General features: G+C 42.0%; 1 protein-coding gene across 1 annotated transcript in view; it reads left to right on the top strand.

The window, feature by feature from the left end:
* The first annotated feature begins 1,644 nt into the window (after window positions 1-1,644).
* The window catches only part of MGAM (maltase-glucoamylase), a 95,205-nt gene continuing 78,976 nt past the window's right edge, over window positions 1,645-17,873 (top strand). The window contains exons 1-3 of the mRNA XM_086398357.1: window positions 1,645-1,758; window positions 13,090-13,216; window positions 15,518-15,636. Of these exons, the coding sequence (XP_086254483.1) occupies window positions 13,090-13,216; window positions 15,518-15,636 (246 nt within the window). The 5' untranslated portion in view covers window positions 1,645-1,758. The remainder of the gene's footprint in view (window positions 1,759-13,089; window positions 13,217-15,517; window positions 15,637-17,873) is intronic.

Here is a 17,873-nt window from a genome sequence, read left to right as displayed (position 1 = left end):
TAGATTGAACTGGAGTGGTTAGAGATTTTTGGTGAAGGTTTTTACACTGGACAAACGGAGACGAGTCTGTACGAGCAGGGCCAGCAGAAATTGTTGGATTGCTGGGTATAGAAACTCATAGAGCATGGCTTCAGGAAAGGCTGATGATGGTGGTGGTGGTGGTGATGATGGTGATGGTAGTGGTGGTGATGATGGTAATTGTGATGGTGGTGATGATGGTGGTGGTGGTGATGGTGCTGGTGGTGATGGCAATGGTTATGATGATGGTGGTGATGGTGGGTGTAGGATGATGGCGGTGGTGGTGATGGTGGTGGTGGTGATGGTGGTGATGGTGGGGGTGTGTGATGGTGGTGGTGGTGATGGTGCTGGTGGTGATGGCGATGGTTGTGATGATGGTGGTGATGGTGGGGGTAGGATGATGGTGGTGGTGGTGATGGAGGTGATGGGTTAGTAGTAGAAGCAGTAGTGGTAGTAATATAGAAGCAGTATTTTGGTGAAGAAGCAGGAGGATCACATGAAATTCTGTTGTGCACTGTTCTTCACAGAATAGGGAAAATACTGGCAGCTTGTCTCTACTTCGTCTTCTTTGGGGTTGAATAATCTCTTCTGCTACTTTCTATGTGTCTATTCTAGTCTCTTTTGGGAAAACAGGTATTTTCAATAAAGCTTTAATTTCTGCCTCTCAGTAACATGTGAATATGATTCAGACTCTAGGTGTCAAATCCTAATTTCTGGGAGAGAGCACCCCATTGGAACAGGTTGGATCATCTGTCCAGTGCTGGTCCAGTCAGCTGGGACCAGTGAGCAGGGCTGTGGTAGGGTCCCTTACAGGAGCTTGTTGGTGTACCTTACATTTTGGGGAGGAGGGACATGGAGGAAATGGTAGAAATCTCTAGGACAAGATTTGAACTGAAGAGACATAGCTGCCTATGAGGGGAGGATGGTAGAATTTGATAACAGAAGGGAGCTGAGGTTTCCTCTTCGGGACACGTGGTGGAGAGTGAACTTTGAATTTGTTGAGTGAATGAACAAATATTTAATCTGAAAAAAGCAATTTCTGGATTTACTGCCTTCATACTCTGTGAACATTGGATTACTAGATTAAAAGTAAGTTAGCACAGGTTCAACTTGGGCCACTCTTTAAATGACCTTTAGCAAGTCATTTTCCTTAATTTGTTTCCTCATTATACATGGGATTTAAAAATAATCCTGCCTTATCTCTTTGTGGTGATCAGAGAGATAATACAGATTAAAGTGCTCTGAAAACTGCAAGATGTTATACAAATATAAAGTTTTATCATGAACATGTGAATACTAAGTAGTATCCCTAATCACTCTCTCCTTGGACTCACGCTGGTATTTGCACATGTTCCTGTCCATGGGGGTGAGAGGTAGAAAAGGATGAAAGGCCGTGTAAAACTGCTGAATAATAGGTATTTCACAAGAGGAGGAAATGCTGTAATGCCCCGTTTGCTTTATTCTCACCTTCCTTTGAACATTTCTGGGCGGGCAAATTACTTTCACTCTAAGCAACTTCTTCATTGCCAAATAGCCTCTGATGTGAAGAGCTTATTTTGGTGGCAAAAGAAGGACAACCAACTTGGTTGCAATAAAAAGAGGCAGGCAAGAATACTGGAGTGGGTAGCCATTCCCTTCTGCAGGGGATCTTCCCAATTGAGGGATCAAACCTGTGTCTCCTGCATTGCAGGTGGATTTTTTTTTTTACTATCTGAGCCACCAGGGAAGCCCTAAAAAGAGGTATGATTTATAAAATTTTGTAGGCTATGGAGACTGTGAGAGATGCTTTGTGACATGAAGGTGTGGAGATGGCATGCGCTTGTGTAAGGGGGTGAGGGGAGATGGGGGAAGAAGGAGTGTTAAGGAACCATGGCGATCACAGTCAGGAGCTCAACTGGTGTCTCTCCCTTAGCCTGTGGTTCAGTGTGGGAGGCGCTGATGCTCTGCACTTGTCTGTCGGTGGTCCAGGGAGGGAAGAGACCACTTCCTCCAGCCCACACTAGTGAGGCTGTTTCTGGGGGTGGATGAACTGAAGGAAGTGTTGTTAACAGAATTTAAGCTAATGGTTCCACTTGCTGGGTTTTCTTTGACTTTAAGAAAACACAGTTGGGGAGGGACTGGGGAAACTGCGACCCTGGATATTAGGTTACCTACTATCTCAGCTTAGGCTCAAAGTCATATATGTCAAGCCTATTATTACCTCCAATTCACAGAGAGGGCAATTGACCTTCCGAACATTGGAATGATTGCCCAAGGTCTGTGGCACATAGAAGAGAATCCAATATTCAAACCGTGGCTTGTTTGATTCCAAACCGCGTGCTCTTTCTAGAAGACTTAACATGGAAACAGTGTCCAAGAGATGGTTTAACTTGATTTCAATGTTACATCCATCTGTTTCAAGTTAACTGGCTTATTTATGGATACTTTCAGGATCATCTAACCCACCCACAGTCCACTGCAGGTAAAACCCAGACAGATGAGTATCTTAGTTTTTATCAGGATTTTATTCTGAGAAGGGAGACTCCACTGTCATGTTCAATGCTTGGAGAATGGAAAACACACTGGGCGGTCATCTGTCCCTTCTCTGCTCAGAGGTCAGTCCAGGCTCCTTGCTTGGGTTGGGCTTTGATGGACATTCTCAGAGACCTCAACCAGTAGGGACTTGATGGGAGGCTAGATGTTCTCTGAGCATTTGGGGGTATGCTCACCTATAAAACAGAGCACCAGTGTTGAATGTACTGTGACTTTAGCTGTTCAGAAATGGGGAACCAAAAATGTTAAATTGAGCATTTAGAGAAAATTTCAGACCAAGTAAGTGGATTTTAAGCTTAGCTTTGCAAGAGGAGAGGGGTTTTTGCAGAAGACAGAGGACAAGAGGTTGTAGATCCAGCCCTGGAGGAGGGCTGCCCTCAGGCAATGGTGCAGAAGCAGCCATGAGCCAAGTTTAATGGTGCTTAGTGAAAAATTACTGGATTAGTGGAGTCAAAATGACAAGGAGGGCCTTAAAGAGAGAAAGAAGAGTTTGAAATTCATCCTGAAGAATAGACCATGCCTATTTTGTTTGGACTATGAAGTTTGGAGACGGTTGCATGGTCTTGCTCAAGATCGACTGTGATCCACCAGCTCTTTGGTCTTCAGGGAATGCCCATGGAGGATCTCATGGTAGCAGAGTTCCATACTTTTGGGCCACTCCAATGGACATGCAGCTTACACAGGTCCCAGTGTTCTCTGTGACTATGACTTTTTTTTTTTGGAGGTGTGGGAAGAAGCAATATTCTCAGTAAAGACTCACAGTGACAGATAATCCTGCACGTTGAATCCTAGGCAGAGAAATCCTAGGCTCAGAAATCTATTTCATGTTAATGACAGCCTGGGCAGTGTGTTGTCTGCGGTGGGTCCCTGTTGCTGGTGGGAGTCTTCTTGCTAACAGAATCTCCGTGATGTGGTGGCTGTAGCATACTTTTACAATATTGTCCCTGACTTTACCACAACTGTCTTCCCCTGTCTTTTTGCTAAAGTTTCTAAAGCAGGTCTCATTCTTCTAACCTCGGTGCCTTGTTGATTCCTTAGCCCCCAGTCTCCTTCAGTCTCTCTTTTCTTTCCCACTCCCATCTATCTTGGCCTTTGGTTTCTTTCCTGTCCCTCCTGGTTGGGGTTGTTCTTTTCCCAGTGGCATTTTTCAGTGCTCTCTTGTCTTTTGCAGCAGAGCCATTTAACTTCTTACCTGCTCCTGGCTGTGAGGTTATGGAGACATCACTCACATTCGTATTCCAGTGCAGGCTTGATAAGACTGCCTGCGTCTGCACTCTGGTTTGACTTCCTGTTAGTTACACAAGTTGTGGGCAGTTGCTCTTTGTGCCTCAGGTTTCTCCACTTGAAAACTGGGGTAATAGGGCCTTCCCAGGTGGTTCAGTGGTTAAGAGTTTGCACTTCCACTGCAGGGGGCATGGGTTTGATTCCTGGTTGGGGAATGAGGATCCTGTATACTGTGTGACTTGGCAAAAAAAAAAAAAGAGATAAAATAAAACTAGGGTGATAACAGTCCCTGCCTCATAGTGTAGTTATGAGGAGAAATCCTTTAATGTAATGTATGGGTCATAATACGTGTTGCAAAAATGTTGCTGTCATTGCTATTGCTATTCTGACAGACCCTCAGTTATAACACACATATAATAACTACATATGATTACAGCCATGAAATTAAAAGATGCTTGTTCCTTGGAAGGAAAGCTATGACAAACCTAGACAGTGTATTAAAAAGCAGAGACATCACTTTGTGGACAAAGGTCCATGTAGTCAAACCATAATTTTTCCAGTAGTTATGTACAGATGTGAGACTTGGACTATAAAGAAGGCTAAGCACTGAAGAATTGATGCTTTTGAATTGAGGTGCTAGAGAAGACTCTTGAGAGTCCCTTAGACAGCAAAGAGATCAAACCAGTCAATCCTAAAAGGAATCAACACTGACTATTCATTGGAAGGACTGATGCTGAAGCTGAAGCTCCAATACTTTGGCCACCTGATGCCTAAAGCTGACTCATTGGAAAAGACCCTGATGCTGGGAAAGATGAAGGGTAGGAGAAGGGGGCAACAGAGTATGAGATGGTTGGATAGAATCACCAACTCAATGAACATGAGTTTGCACAAACTGTGGGAGACAGTGAAGGACAGGGAAGCCTGTTGTGCTATAGTCCATGGGGTCACATAGAGTTGGACATGGCTTAGAAACTGAGCAACAACTTCAATCAAAATCCTGATTTAGGAGAGAAGGAGATATTGGCCTATTTGAAAGCACATGTGGTTGGGAGTCCAGGGTCTGGGCTCTGGTCACAGCTGTGACAGATGCATAGTAATCATAATAATTGTACCTGACACCATTTATTGTGTAACACCAAGTCTTTTACTTGTGCTATAGAGTTTAATCTTCATAATTTGATGGGGTGTGGGTGCGTGCATGCTCAGTGTGTCTGACTCTGTGTGACCCCATGGACTGTAGCCCACCAGGCTCCTCTCTCCATGGACTTTTCCAGGCAAGAATGACCAGACTGGATTGCCATTTCCTCCTCCAGGGGATCTTCTCCACCTCAGGGCCGAACCCTCGTCTCTTACGTCTCCTCCACTGACAGGCGGGTTCTTTACCTCTAGTGCCACTTTGATCTTCATTTAGGTTAAGGAAACTGAGATTTACGTGGCTGTACTTCCCCAGCCAGTAAACAGACCTGGGTTTTGAACTCAGATCAGTCTCCTCACTTGTAAAATGATGTGATGATCTCTAACGTTCTTTAGGGTTAATACTAAATAGACCATGTGGGCTCTGATGCAGAGTTGACGAGCATCCATCTGGCAGTTCAGACCCTCGCTGCTCTTGGACCCTTGTGAATACTGATGAGATAACGTCAATAAAAGACTGCAGTATCCAGCAGGCCTCCATGCACCTTAGTTTTCCTTTCCTTCCTCTTCTAGTTCTGAGTTCTTTGTGGTACCAAACAAACACAGTAGATGGGGGATTTCCAGTACCTGGTCTGCAGGTTTTCCTGGTTCCCATCATTTCCACTGGTTGATGAAATGAGAAAAATGACAAGAGAGTAAACTTTTCAAAATGATAAATTCATTCTATTTTTAATAGTCTGTGTCCACAATGAAATAATGATAATAGATGTTGACTTTTGTCTAGTTTTTCTAGGTGATACACAGTTTATAAATTTAGGTCCCTTAGCCTGAATTTTCCCTGAATTTTCTCTTATCCAGAAAAGCAAATGACCAGGCATTAACCATAGTTGAGCTGAGTTTTTAAAATGATCTGTCATTAAAAAAAAAAGGTTAAAAAATTTTTCCATTAGGTCACAGATTGAGACTTTCATAAATTTGAAATAAAAATAAGTGGCCAGGAGAATTAAATTAAAAACCACATATATATACAAACACAAGCTCCATTTTTTATTATTAGGTTTAGGAGACAGAAATTTCTCTGACAAGTGGTAATAAAAGTTTGTAAATACCTATCCTCAGTTTTAATACTTATTTCCTTGGGACTGGCAATAATCGGTTCATGGATCATTGGCATCACTGGGGCTTCCCTAGTGGCTCAGATGGTAAAGAATCCAACTGAAATACAGGAGATCCGAGTTTGATCCCTGGGTCAAGAAGATCCCCTTTGGCTACCCACTCCAGGATTCTTGCCTGGAAACTTATATGGACAAAGGAGCCTAGCAGGCTACACTTCATGGGGTCGAAAAGAGTTGGACGTGACTGAGGGACTGATAGTTTCACTTCACTTTATTGGAGTAGAGATGATTTACACGGTTAGTTTCTGCTGTACAACAAAGTGAATCAGTTACACATACATCCACTCTTTTTTAGATTCTATTCCCATATAAGTCATTATAAACTATTGAGTAGAGTTCGCTCTGCTATACAGTAGGTCCTTATTAGTCACCAGTTTCACATAGGGTAGTGTGTATATGTCAACCCCAATCTGCCTATTTATGAGCCTGGTAACAGAGCAAGACTGACTCAAAATGTAGATGAAAAAATGCTGTATCTTATCTGTCCTACTTTGAGGGAGGGTCTGCCTAGCAATAGAGTTCTTAACCTGGGGTTCATGCATTTAGTTCAGAAAGTAGGTGAATTGGAAGGGGAAAATATTTATGCTTTTTTCTTTGCTGCAATACTGACATTTAATCTGTCAAAGTGTAAAGTCAGGCCATGAATCACTGTCGTGTGAGCAGTATCCAAGACTTTGGTTCCAAGAGAGGTCATGGTTACTTTTATATCATATATCTAAGATAATCTCAAAATACTGTCTATACTGTTTTGAAATTGTAGTAACTGCTAGGTTTGTTAGTTAATATATCCTTAAAGAAGCACTTTGACTGTGTGGATCACAACAAACTGTGGAAAATTCTTAAAGACATGGGAATACCAGACCACCCGATCTGTCTCCTGAGAAATCTGTATGCAGGTCAAGAAGCAACAGTTAGAACTGGACATGAAACAACAGACTGGATCCAAATGGGGAAGGAGTACATCAAAGCTGTATATTGTCACCCTGCTTATTTAACTTATATGCAGAGTGCATCATGCGAAATGCCAGGCTGGATGAAACACAAGCTAGAATCAAGATTGCTGGGAGAAATATCAATAACCTCAGATATGCAGATGACAATACCCTTATGGCAGAAAGCAAAGAAGAACTAAAGAGCCTCTTGAGAGTGAAAGAGGAGAGTGAAAAATTTGGCTTAAAGCTCAACATTCAGAAAACTAAGATCATGCCATCCGATCCCATGGCAAATAGATGGGGAAACAATGGAAACAGTGAGAGACTTTATTTTTTTAGGCTCCAAAATCACTGCAGATGGTGACTGCAGCCATGAAATTAAAAGACGCTTGCTTCTTGGAAGAAAAGCTATGACCAACCTAGACAGCATTAAAAAGCAGAAACATTATTTTACCAACAAAGGTCCGTCTACTCAAAGCTATGGTTTTTCCAGTAGTCATGTATGGATGTGACAGTTGGACTATAAAGAAAGCTGAGTGCTGAAGAATTGATGCTCTTGAACTGTGGTGTTGGAGAAGACTCTTGAGAGTCCCTTGGACTGCAAGGAGATCCAACCAGACCATCCTACAGGAAATCAGTCCTGAATATTCATTGGAAGGACTGATGCTGAAGCTGAAACTCTAATACTTTGGCCACCTGATGCGAAGAACTGACTCATTGGAAAAGACCCTGAAGCTGGGAAAGATTGAAGGCAGGAGGAGAAGGGAACGACAGAGGATGAGATGGTTGGGTGGCATCACTGATTCGATGGATATGAATTTGAGTAGGCTCTGGGAGTTGGTGATGGACAGGGAAGCCTGGTGTGCTGCAGTCCATGAGGTGGGAAAGAGTTGGACATGACTGAGTGAGTGAACTAAAAAAGAACATACATTATTATACTGCAATTTAAGAAGAATTTTAGTAAGTGTGACTTCCCTGGTGGCTCACAAGGTAAAGCGTCTGCCTACAATGCAGGAGACCTGGGTTCGATCCCTGGGCTGGGAAGATCCCCTGAAGAAGGAAATGGCAACCCACTCCAGTATTCTTGCCTGGAAAATCCCATGGACGGAGGAGCCTTGTTGGCTACTGTTCATGGGGTCGCAAAGAGTTGGACACGACTGAGCGACTTCACTATCTTATCTATCTATTAGTAACTGTAACTCAATGAAATTAGTTTCTTTGGTATCCTTATTTTGTACTTCTGTATTTTGTCTCATGCATAAAAAAATGTAATCCTAAGAGAAGTCCAGAGGAAGCATAAGATGGCCAAAGGGTCTCTTTAGCCCACGCACACACGTACACACACACACATACAGCTTTAAAAAGAGGCAGGAGAAGAAGAGAACTATTTTGTAAACATTTTCAGAATCATTTCCTTCAAACACTGATCAGTGAATGAGATTGGGGTCGCTGGGAGAGAGGGAGCTCTTCTGGGCTACCTGGATCATTTTGTTGTTGTTGTTCTCTGTCATCTACACTTTGAGTCGGTCTTGCTCTGCTAGCAGGCTCATGGAGCGTCACTGCTGCAGAGACATTCTGTGTTCCTGGGTTCAGGGTGGTCGCTTCTTGCCCCAAGGTCTTAAAGGATGTTCACCTCAGAGGTAGACCTTGATTACTAATTAACCAGCAAATCAGCCTGAGAAAAAGCTGGGCAATGATTTGCATTTGAACTCCATTAACATCAGCACCGTAACTGGTTACCAGGGCTGTGGCTGCTTTCTCTGGACTGTGCTCTGCACGGATTACCAGCCCATCCTTCAGAGAGAGGACACAGCCTCGGGGTTATGAGGTATGTTCCTAAACTGTGTGCTCACTGATGGCTACAGATGCGTGTGTACAAGTGTGTGTGGACTTGTGCTCATCTCCTTCAATCAGATGCCCTTGTTAACTGGTTAAACACAAAGATAAGCATCAATAACAAACCACAAAATTATACAAACACATATTAAACAAAACACAACTCTTTTTGTCCTTGAGACGTGTGTGTGTGTGTGTGGCGATGACTGATTTAATTTTTGAGGTGAATTCTGATTCTTGAGACGAGGTGGGGGAAGTGAGGGGAAGGAGTTAGAATTTGGGAGTTAGATGAGGGCAATTTGGGATGTTCCTTCTAAAATGACATGGAGCTGTGATTGAGAAGTGGTGTTTCAAGAATCCATCACAGTCAGCAACTTGAGAAATTTGTTTCTATCCCTGTGAGTTTGGTGCCTTTGCTGATCAAATAAAGAATTGTTATGGGTAAGAGTCTAAAGGGGTGTGTGTGTGTGTGTGTGTGTGTATGTGTGTGAAGTATTGGGGTGTGTACCTGCTTTGGTATGTCAGGAGATTTCCTGTGGGGTCTGGAAGAAGGAAATGAAGGGAAAGCCTCGATGTCTGGACTGACTGTCGCGTGTCAAAATGAAACGAGTGCCTAGGGGAGTGGAAAGGTGATGGATCGTTGCTGGACCCTCTCTGACAAAATGAAGTAATAGAGAGTCCTGTCTTCACTGGTTGTTGAGTGTCTAGCTGAACACAGTGGGCATTCCTTTTCTGATGAGCCATGGAGGTGAGAAGGAAGAGTTGCGATTGGGGAAACAGAAGGGAAACCACGATCAATCCCGTGGGTCTCACTAGAAATGGCTTCCATGGGTTTTCAGTAGAGAGTCTGAATGGTGGCTTTCCTGTGTGGAAGGAGTATTCCGAACCTCTAAACTGCCTACTACTCTTTATCACAGTGTGGAACAGTGTGTGTGCATGGTAGGCAGGCAGGAAGAAGAGAGAGGGGTCTTTGTTTTGCTGTGCTGGGAAGGACCAAATGGTGGGGGGACCCTTCTGTTCTGTACCCCCAACTAAGCTAGCACGTCACTGTTTCACTCATTCTTCCACAGATGCCAAAGATTTTTAGCATCAGGCAACCCTTACCAATGAATTTTGATGGGCTAATACCAATACTTTATATGTAAACTGTTCCCTGAGCATGGAATACTAAGGGCTAGATGGCCCTAGAAGAAGAGATTTTCCATCTGAAAATTTCCAAAACTGCCAAATGTGATGGACAAAATAAGCCTTTGCACACCCTGCTGCTGGGGTGAGAATAGGGTCATAGCTGTCTTCCACAGATGATGCATTTGGGGTTCGGATGAGGAAAATGAGGCCCAGAGGGGTTCAGCAGTTTTTCCAAGGTCACACAGCTAAGTTAGGTCAAGCTTTTAGATCTTTGCACTTTGGATGTGACAAGACTTGGGAGAAAAAGACCGTTAGCTCCCTTTTTCCTTCCCATTCTTTAAATATCCAGATGACAATGTATCAGGCCAATAAATTTTACCCAGGAGTTTTGAGGAATAGCCATGACTTGCTGGGGTCCTCTTTGCAAGTTATTCTCAGTCTCTGTAAAATGAACCCTTTCTTTCCCACAAGAGCTCTTGCCTCGTGTTATCAAAGAATTTTTAAAAGACTTAAATTGCCATATGCCAATCAGCTATCAGCTATACATAAAAAAATGAAAATGGATTATCTAGTTTATCTGAATTATCTAGAATTCAAGTAGCCATCTCAAGTTTGGGCCCCACCTGACTATCTATCTACTTTGCCTAAATGATTAGAGCAGTACCAGGAAAATGAGCTTTGGCAATTATTCATATAAGCGTTTTAATTTAAGAGGGAAAAAAATGACCATGGAGTCCACATGATTTATGTACAGCAATAACTTTCAGCTTTTCCAGGAGACTTTCCCTAATTAACATTGCAACCACCACCCCCATTCTCCCCCATTCCTCATTCTCCCCCCACCCAAGCCTTATTTTTCTCCAGAGCACTTACCAAAGTCCAACCTGTCGTACAGTCTCAGCTTAGAGGATAGTTGTCAGGACAAAATGAAATAATGCATGTTATGCACCTCACCCCGGGCCACACCCGTTCTAAGCACTTGTTTAATGACCCAGACACTATCTGATAAAAGCACAATCTCGCCAAAAGCTTTCTCGGGAGTGCACCGTGGGCATCATGGCATGGAACAACAGAGTAGTGGTTACAAGTTCTGGCTGCGAGCTCCAAAGGGCTGGTATTCAAACTGTGACTTTGCCCCTTATCATCTGTGTGAAATCAGGCAGGTTATATGACCTTGCTGAAGCTCAATTTCCTCATCTGAAAGTGAAGATGGTAGCAATAACTCACTGAGGGTTGTTAGGAAGATTGCGTGCAACAAATTACGTAATCTTATTAGCACGTTACTCAGTTGTAGGTAGTGATTTTTATCATTGTCATTGCACAGTTTATGCTTGCCACATGAAATAGAATATACAAAGATTGGCAACAGTCTGCTAAGTAGGTGTTTGTTTTTTTTAACAATTTTTCTCTTAAAAGCAGTTAAATCTATTTAAATTGCTTCCTTATTCTATTTGCCTCCTGTCATTTTTTCTTTTCTTTTCTTTAATTTTTTTAAAATTTATTTTTAGTTGGAGGATAATTGCTTTACAGTTGAGTTGGTTTCTGCTGAACAGCAACATGGATCAGCCATAAGTATACATGTTTGTCATTTTTCTTGACCTTAATTTTTCCTGAATCGTATTTCCAATTTAGGACATGGTAAGGTTTCACCACTGAGACCCCTATAATTTGGGAAGTGAGGTCAATCAGATGATGCTGATGAGGGATTTTTTCTCTTTAAGGCTTAAGGAAATATGTCTCTCCTATAGCTAGAAACTTATTATCTTTGTTCCATAGAGCAGGTAACCATATTTAAATATATAATGCAGAAGGCCATTTTGATGAGAGGCAAACAGATTTTTTTAAAATGTATATTTTAAAAATGTATCATTTTAAAAATGATATTTTTTCAAAAGTCATATTTACTCATGTATATTAATTATCTATTGTTGCATAACAAATTGCCCCAAATTTAACAGCTTGAAGCAATAAACATTTATTATCTTACAATTCCTGTGGGTTTGGAATACTTAACTTTGCTGATTGCATCTCCATGCAGCCCAACATGTCTCTCCATCCTTGTATTTCCTGTAAATTATTAGACCTGGAGTTTTGACAGATACAGATTTGTTTTCTATAGCATGAATGGTGCATAGATGGGAACAGCATCTTCCAGCAGGACATACATAAAATCTAACAGATTCTTTTTTTGCTTTAAATGTTCACAGCCATTGGGGAGCATTTCTTCACTCCACTATTTCATTAGGAGTTGTGATGCAGTGACACTGTAATTTTATCATTCTTTGTTTACTTATTAAATGAAATATTCCTATAGAAAGAAATTTTCCCTCGTCTATCATTTGGTTTATTCAGGAACAGTTTGTAGTGGAAAGGTAGGATAAACATTTGACTTTTTATTTACTGGTTTTCAAACTAAGGAGTTTATCCCTAGAATCCTCCAAAGGGGATCAATGAGAATTTTTAGTCCAAAATCTTTATGAATTCATAGATTTAAATACGTTTCATCCATATTAGTCCACTGACGGCATTATTATTATTAATGCTCATATTGTCCCACTTAACCCAATGAGAGTCTCTTCAGGTTGGTTCCTGGTACTCTTTGGTAGCTCCCTTCTTGCTGGTTTAACATGATAACCTAAGCTCCTTTTGTACATTTCCTGCCCCAGGCTCAAATTAAACATCTCTAAGGAGTCCTTAGAGATGTTTCCTTTACATGGGAAATATTATTTAGAATAGTATTGGACTTCCCCTGTGGCTCAGTGGTAAAGAATCTGCCTGCCAATGCAAAAGACTTGGGTTTGATCCCTGGGTCAGGAAGGTTTCCCTGAAGAATGAAATGACAACCCACTCCAGTATTCTTGCCTGAAGAATCCCATGGACAGAGGAGCCTGGCGGGCTACAGTCCATGGGGTCACAAAGAGTCAGACATGACTGACTAACACTTACTTTAGAGTGAAATTACCCAACTGATAATTATAGTTGATGGGTACCTGGGCCTTTGTTATTTTACTCATTCCTCTTGTATATACATTTGAGCTTTTCCATTAAAAAAACTTCGCTGACTATATAAAAGAAAACTCAAATCTAAACTTGTTTCTCTTTCTTTGTAGATGGCAAGAAAGAAGCTGAAAAAGTTCACTACTTTGGAGCTTATGCTCAGTATTCTTCTGCTTGTGGTGTTTATCATCACTATTCCCATCTTCGTGCTTTCAGCCAGAGATTCCCTGGAATCACAAGGTAACAAGGAGGTCTGGAGTTATTCCTCCACATGTTGCTCTTTTCAAAGCAGAAACCTCATAAATGGCAGGGAAGTAAGTAATGCTTTCATGTTGACTGGTGTGAGCCTGTATGTGTGTGTTGGGGACCACCCAACTCAAACTGTGACAGCGCAGTTCAGCTCAGTCACTCAGTCGTGTCTGACTCCCTGTGACCCCACGGACTGCACACCAGGCTTCCCTGTCCATCACCAACTCCCAGAGCTTGCTCAAGCCCATGTTCATCGAGTCGGTGATGCCATCCAACCATCTCATCCTCTGTCGTCCCCTTCTCTTCCTGCCTTCAATCTTTCCCAGCATCAGTGTCTTTTCCAATGAGTCAGTTCTTTGCATCAGGTGGCCAAAGTATTGGAGCTTCAGCTTCAGCATCAGTCCTTCCAATGAACACTGAGGACTGATTTCCTGTAGGATGGTCTGGTTGGATCTCCTTGCAGTCCAAGGGACTCTCAAGAGTCTTCTCCAACACCACAGGTCAAGAGCATTGATTCTTCAGTGCTCAGCTTTCTTTATAGTCCAACTGTCACATCCATACATGACTACTGGAAAAACCATAGCTTTGACTAGAGGGACTTTTGTCTTTTAATCCACCACTTTTGGGGTATTTTGTTTGTTTTTTTTGAAAGTTTTTTGTTTGTTTGTTTGCTTTTGATGTGGGCCATTTTTAGTCTTTATTGAATGTGTTACAATATTGTCAGCAAAATAATGTGACAGCACAACAGGCATACATTGAGGTCTAACTCTGACACTTTTATCCCCCAGTTTAGCCTAGTACAGGATTCCACAACTGGCACTCAAAATATATTGGCCAAATTTCATTAAATAATTGTATTTTTTCACAATAATAATTAATAATACCCTTATATGAAACTCCAATACTTTAGCCACCTGATGCAAAGAACTGACTCATTGGAAAAGACCCTGAAGCTGGGAAAGATTGAAGGTAGGAGTAGAAGGGGACAACAGAGGGTAAGATGGTGGGATGGCATCACCAACTCGATTAGCTGGTGATGGACAGGGAAGCCCGGTGTGCTGCAGTCCATGGGGTCGCAAAGAGTCAGACACGACTGAGTGACTGAACTGACATAAAACATAGTCAAATAAGTATATAATCAAGTAAAATATATTAGGCCCAAGTTTGTTCTTTAAAAAAATAACAGCAAATAGAGTAGTTTATTAAAAGTTTATTGAGCTGTATTATTTTCAAAGCGGGGCTAGATTGTGCTGAGTTATCCATGATTTTGTATCTGGGCTTCATCTAAGAGCAGCTTCCTAGTTGGGGCAGGCAACAAAGGCCAGTATGTAGCCAGAGGAAAGACTATTCCCTCCTTCCCTTATTCTCAGCCATGCCATTTCTACTTTTGTGGGAAGCTAGATTAAATAATCTCAAAGGTTGTTAAATTCTTAAAATTCTCTGATCCTGAAGATGAAAATAAAACCTGCATGCAGAAACTGACACAAACAAGAAGTTCTTTTAATCCATCACTTTTGGGGTATTTTGTTTGCCTTTTTTTTTTTAAGTTGTTTGTTTGTTTGCTTTTGATGTGGGCCATTTTTAGTCTTTATTGAATTTGTTACAATATTGCTTCTGTTTTATGTTTGGTTTTTGACTTTGAGGCATGTGGGTGGGATCTTATCTTAGCTTCTCAATTAGGGATCAAACCTGTACTCCCTGCATTGGAAAATGAAGTCTTTAAACCACTGGACCACCAGGGAAATCCCAATCCACCACTTTGAATTGGAAACCCTAGTGAAAAGAAAGCTTATTAAAAGCCTCATTGTTTTGTCCTGATATTGTTATGAACTTATTGTAGAGAGCCCTAAAGAAATCTTTGATGAGCTTTCAATCTAATGGTGGAATCCAACTCCTTGCTCTTGTATGCACTTGGGGAGGCCTTGCTGGTAGAAGGAGATGGTGCAGGTATGCATACATGCTAAGTTGCTTCAGTTGTGTCCGACTCTTTGCAACCCTGTGGACTGTAGCCCACCAGCCTTCTCTGTCCATAGGATTTCCCAGGCAAGAATACTGGAGGGGGTTGTCATGCTCTTCTCCAGGTACAGGTATATATAGGGTTAAATGCAGTCAACAAGAACAAAATGAAGCTTTATAAAGTGAATATGTACATTTCAAAGTCACAGAGTGAAGCCCAATCAGCAGTGACATCCATATAATTGAAAGTGTTGAGAGCTATGGGGGTATCAAATGCCTGTGATGTTAATTCTGTCTGGTGGTCTCATTTTATGTTTGTTTTTGGGATAATCCTAGATCCTGGGACGACAGTTAGCCCAGATTCTGGGACAAGTACCACCCCTGGTTCTGCTGAGTGCCCAGTGGTAAATGACTCTGAACGGATAAACTGCATCCCTGACCAATCACCAACAAAGGTTTGAGTTACGAATCTGGTTTTCATTTAAGAGTTTATGTGATTGGATAAAGTGTTTTTTGTTTGTTTGTAGTCCCTAGAATTGTTGTTTGCATTGCAATTATTGCTGATTCAGAAAAAGTAATCCTGTATTCATGCTTAAATGATAGTGCAGCTTTAGGAAAAGAACTAGAAAATCCCCTTGGGTTGCTGGATTCAGCACATAAAAGTATAGGCTGCCCAGTTAAATTTAATTTCAGATAAACAATGAATTTTGTTTTAGTATATGTTCCAAGTAAGACTTGGGACTTACTCATACTAAAAATGTATTTGTCTTTTATCTGGTAACACTGCTTGGTTACTAGTTCTCTCTGACTCTTTCGTCTCTCCTTTGCCTGTCTCTCTTTTTTCCTTACACATTTCCAATAGGTTATCTAGGATACAATAAAAAGTCAACCACAGGCACAAAACAGTATTTCAAATAAGGACAGTTTCCAGAGCCTTCCTTTGTGGCTCATCTGGTAAAGAATCCACCTGCAATGTGGGACACCTGGGTTTGATCCCTGGGTTGGGAAGATCCCCTGGAGAAGGGAAAGGCTACCCACTCCAGTATCCTGGCCTGGAGAATTCCAAGGTCTGTATAGTCAGTCCATGGGGTTGCAAAGAGTTGGACACGACTGAGCAACTTTCACTTTCCAGAGCCAAGTTTTGAAGGAAGAGGTAATAAATAATAAACCAGATTAAAGATAGTACAGACATCTGGGCATTTACTGTAGGGCAATGTTTCTTGATCATCAGCTGAAATCCAGCAGGATATTAGGATTATAAAGTGTATTGCACACACCATATCAGTCATATTCACGTTGGAGGCTTCTGAGTGAAGTCCACTGACGTGTAATGGCAGGTTTGTATCAGGCACGGAGAGGATGCTTGCTGCCTGTGAGTCTTGGGCATGTGGCACCCTCACATTTACCTCTGTGCTGTCCTATTGTTTGTGGGCTGGAAAAATCTGTGATGTTCTTGAGAGATACTATTTTAGTTTGTCTAAAGGTCCTAATACCAAAAGGCATTGTATTTCTATGTTTTTTTCTCATATATATGGAGGCTAGAAGTCCAAAATCAAGATGTTGTTAGGTTGGTTCCTTTTTTAAAAACAAACAAACTTTATTTATTTATTTTTGGCTGTTCTGGGTCTTTGTGGCTGCGCTCGGGCTTTCTCTAGTTGTGGCGGGGGGTGGGGCTACTCTAGTTGCAGGGTGCGGGCTTCTCATCGTGGTGGCTTCTCTTGTTGCAGAGCATGAGCTCTAGGGCGTGGGCTCCACTAGTTGTGGCACACAGGCTTAGTGGCCCTGTGGCACGTGGGATCTTCCTGGACCTGAGATTGAACCTGTGTCCCCTGCATTGGCAGCCAGAGTCTTAACTACTGGACCACCAGGGAAGTCTAGGGTTGGTTCCTTTTGAGAGCTCTGAGGAAGAATCTGTTTCATGCATTTGTCCTAGCTTCTGCTGATGTCACAATGCTTGGTGTTCCTTGGCTTGAAGCTACATCACTCCATTCTCTGCTTCTGTCTTCACATGGCATTCTCCATGGGTGTACATGTGTCTCTGTTCAAATTACTGTAGTTAGGAGAAGAGTGATTTGACAGAACCAGTCAGGAAGCTCAGAGGCCATGTTGAAGGCAAGAGAGAGCTCCAATATGGTTGTTTTTTTTGTTGAGTTGCTAAGTCATGTCCAGCTCTTTGAGATCCAATGGAGTGCAGCATACCAGGCTTCCCTGTCCTTTCCTTCACCATCTCCTGAAGTCTGCTCAAACTTACGTCTGTTGAGTCAGTGATACCATCCAGCCATCTGGTCCTCTGCTGCCCCTTTCTCCTCCTGCCTGCCAAAATCAGAAGGAATCCCAATTAGACCAGTTCATCTCACCAAGCTCTTGCACCCTTCATCTGGCATCTTATCCTGAGAAAAATGAATGCAACTCACTCTTAGATTGGTGAAGAGACATGCCTGCTTGGAGTAGGAAGAAATGAATCTGAGCAGAAAATCTGGATTCAGATTTTGGAAGAAATGAATCTGAGCAGAAAATCTGGATTCAGATTTTGGAAGACCTTGGATTTGGGGTACAGGGGTTTATTTTTTTATGTGACATAGAGCATCTAGGAGAAGCCACTGAGGGCTGAACGAAATAATATAATCAGAAACTAAGAAGAGAGAGAATAAAAGATGTAGAAATAAAGGAAAAAGAAGGTAGAAGAGAGAAA

Source organism: Bos grunniens, chromosome 4 (genome assembly GCF_055505025.1).
Source record: "Bos grunniens cultivar Pamir isolate PY7600 chromosome 4, Bosgru_T2T1.0, whole genome shotgun sequence".
Taxonomy (NCBI): domain Eukaryota; kingdom Metazoa; phylum Chordata; class Mammalia; order Artiodactyla; family Bovidae; genus Bos; species Bos grunniens.
Note: the sequence above shows the minus strand (reverse complement) of the source record. Positions and strands in the feature narration are given on the sequence as shown.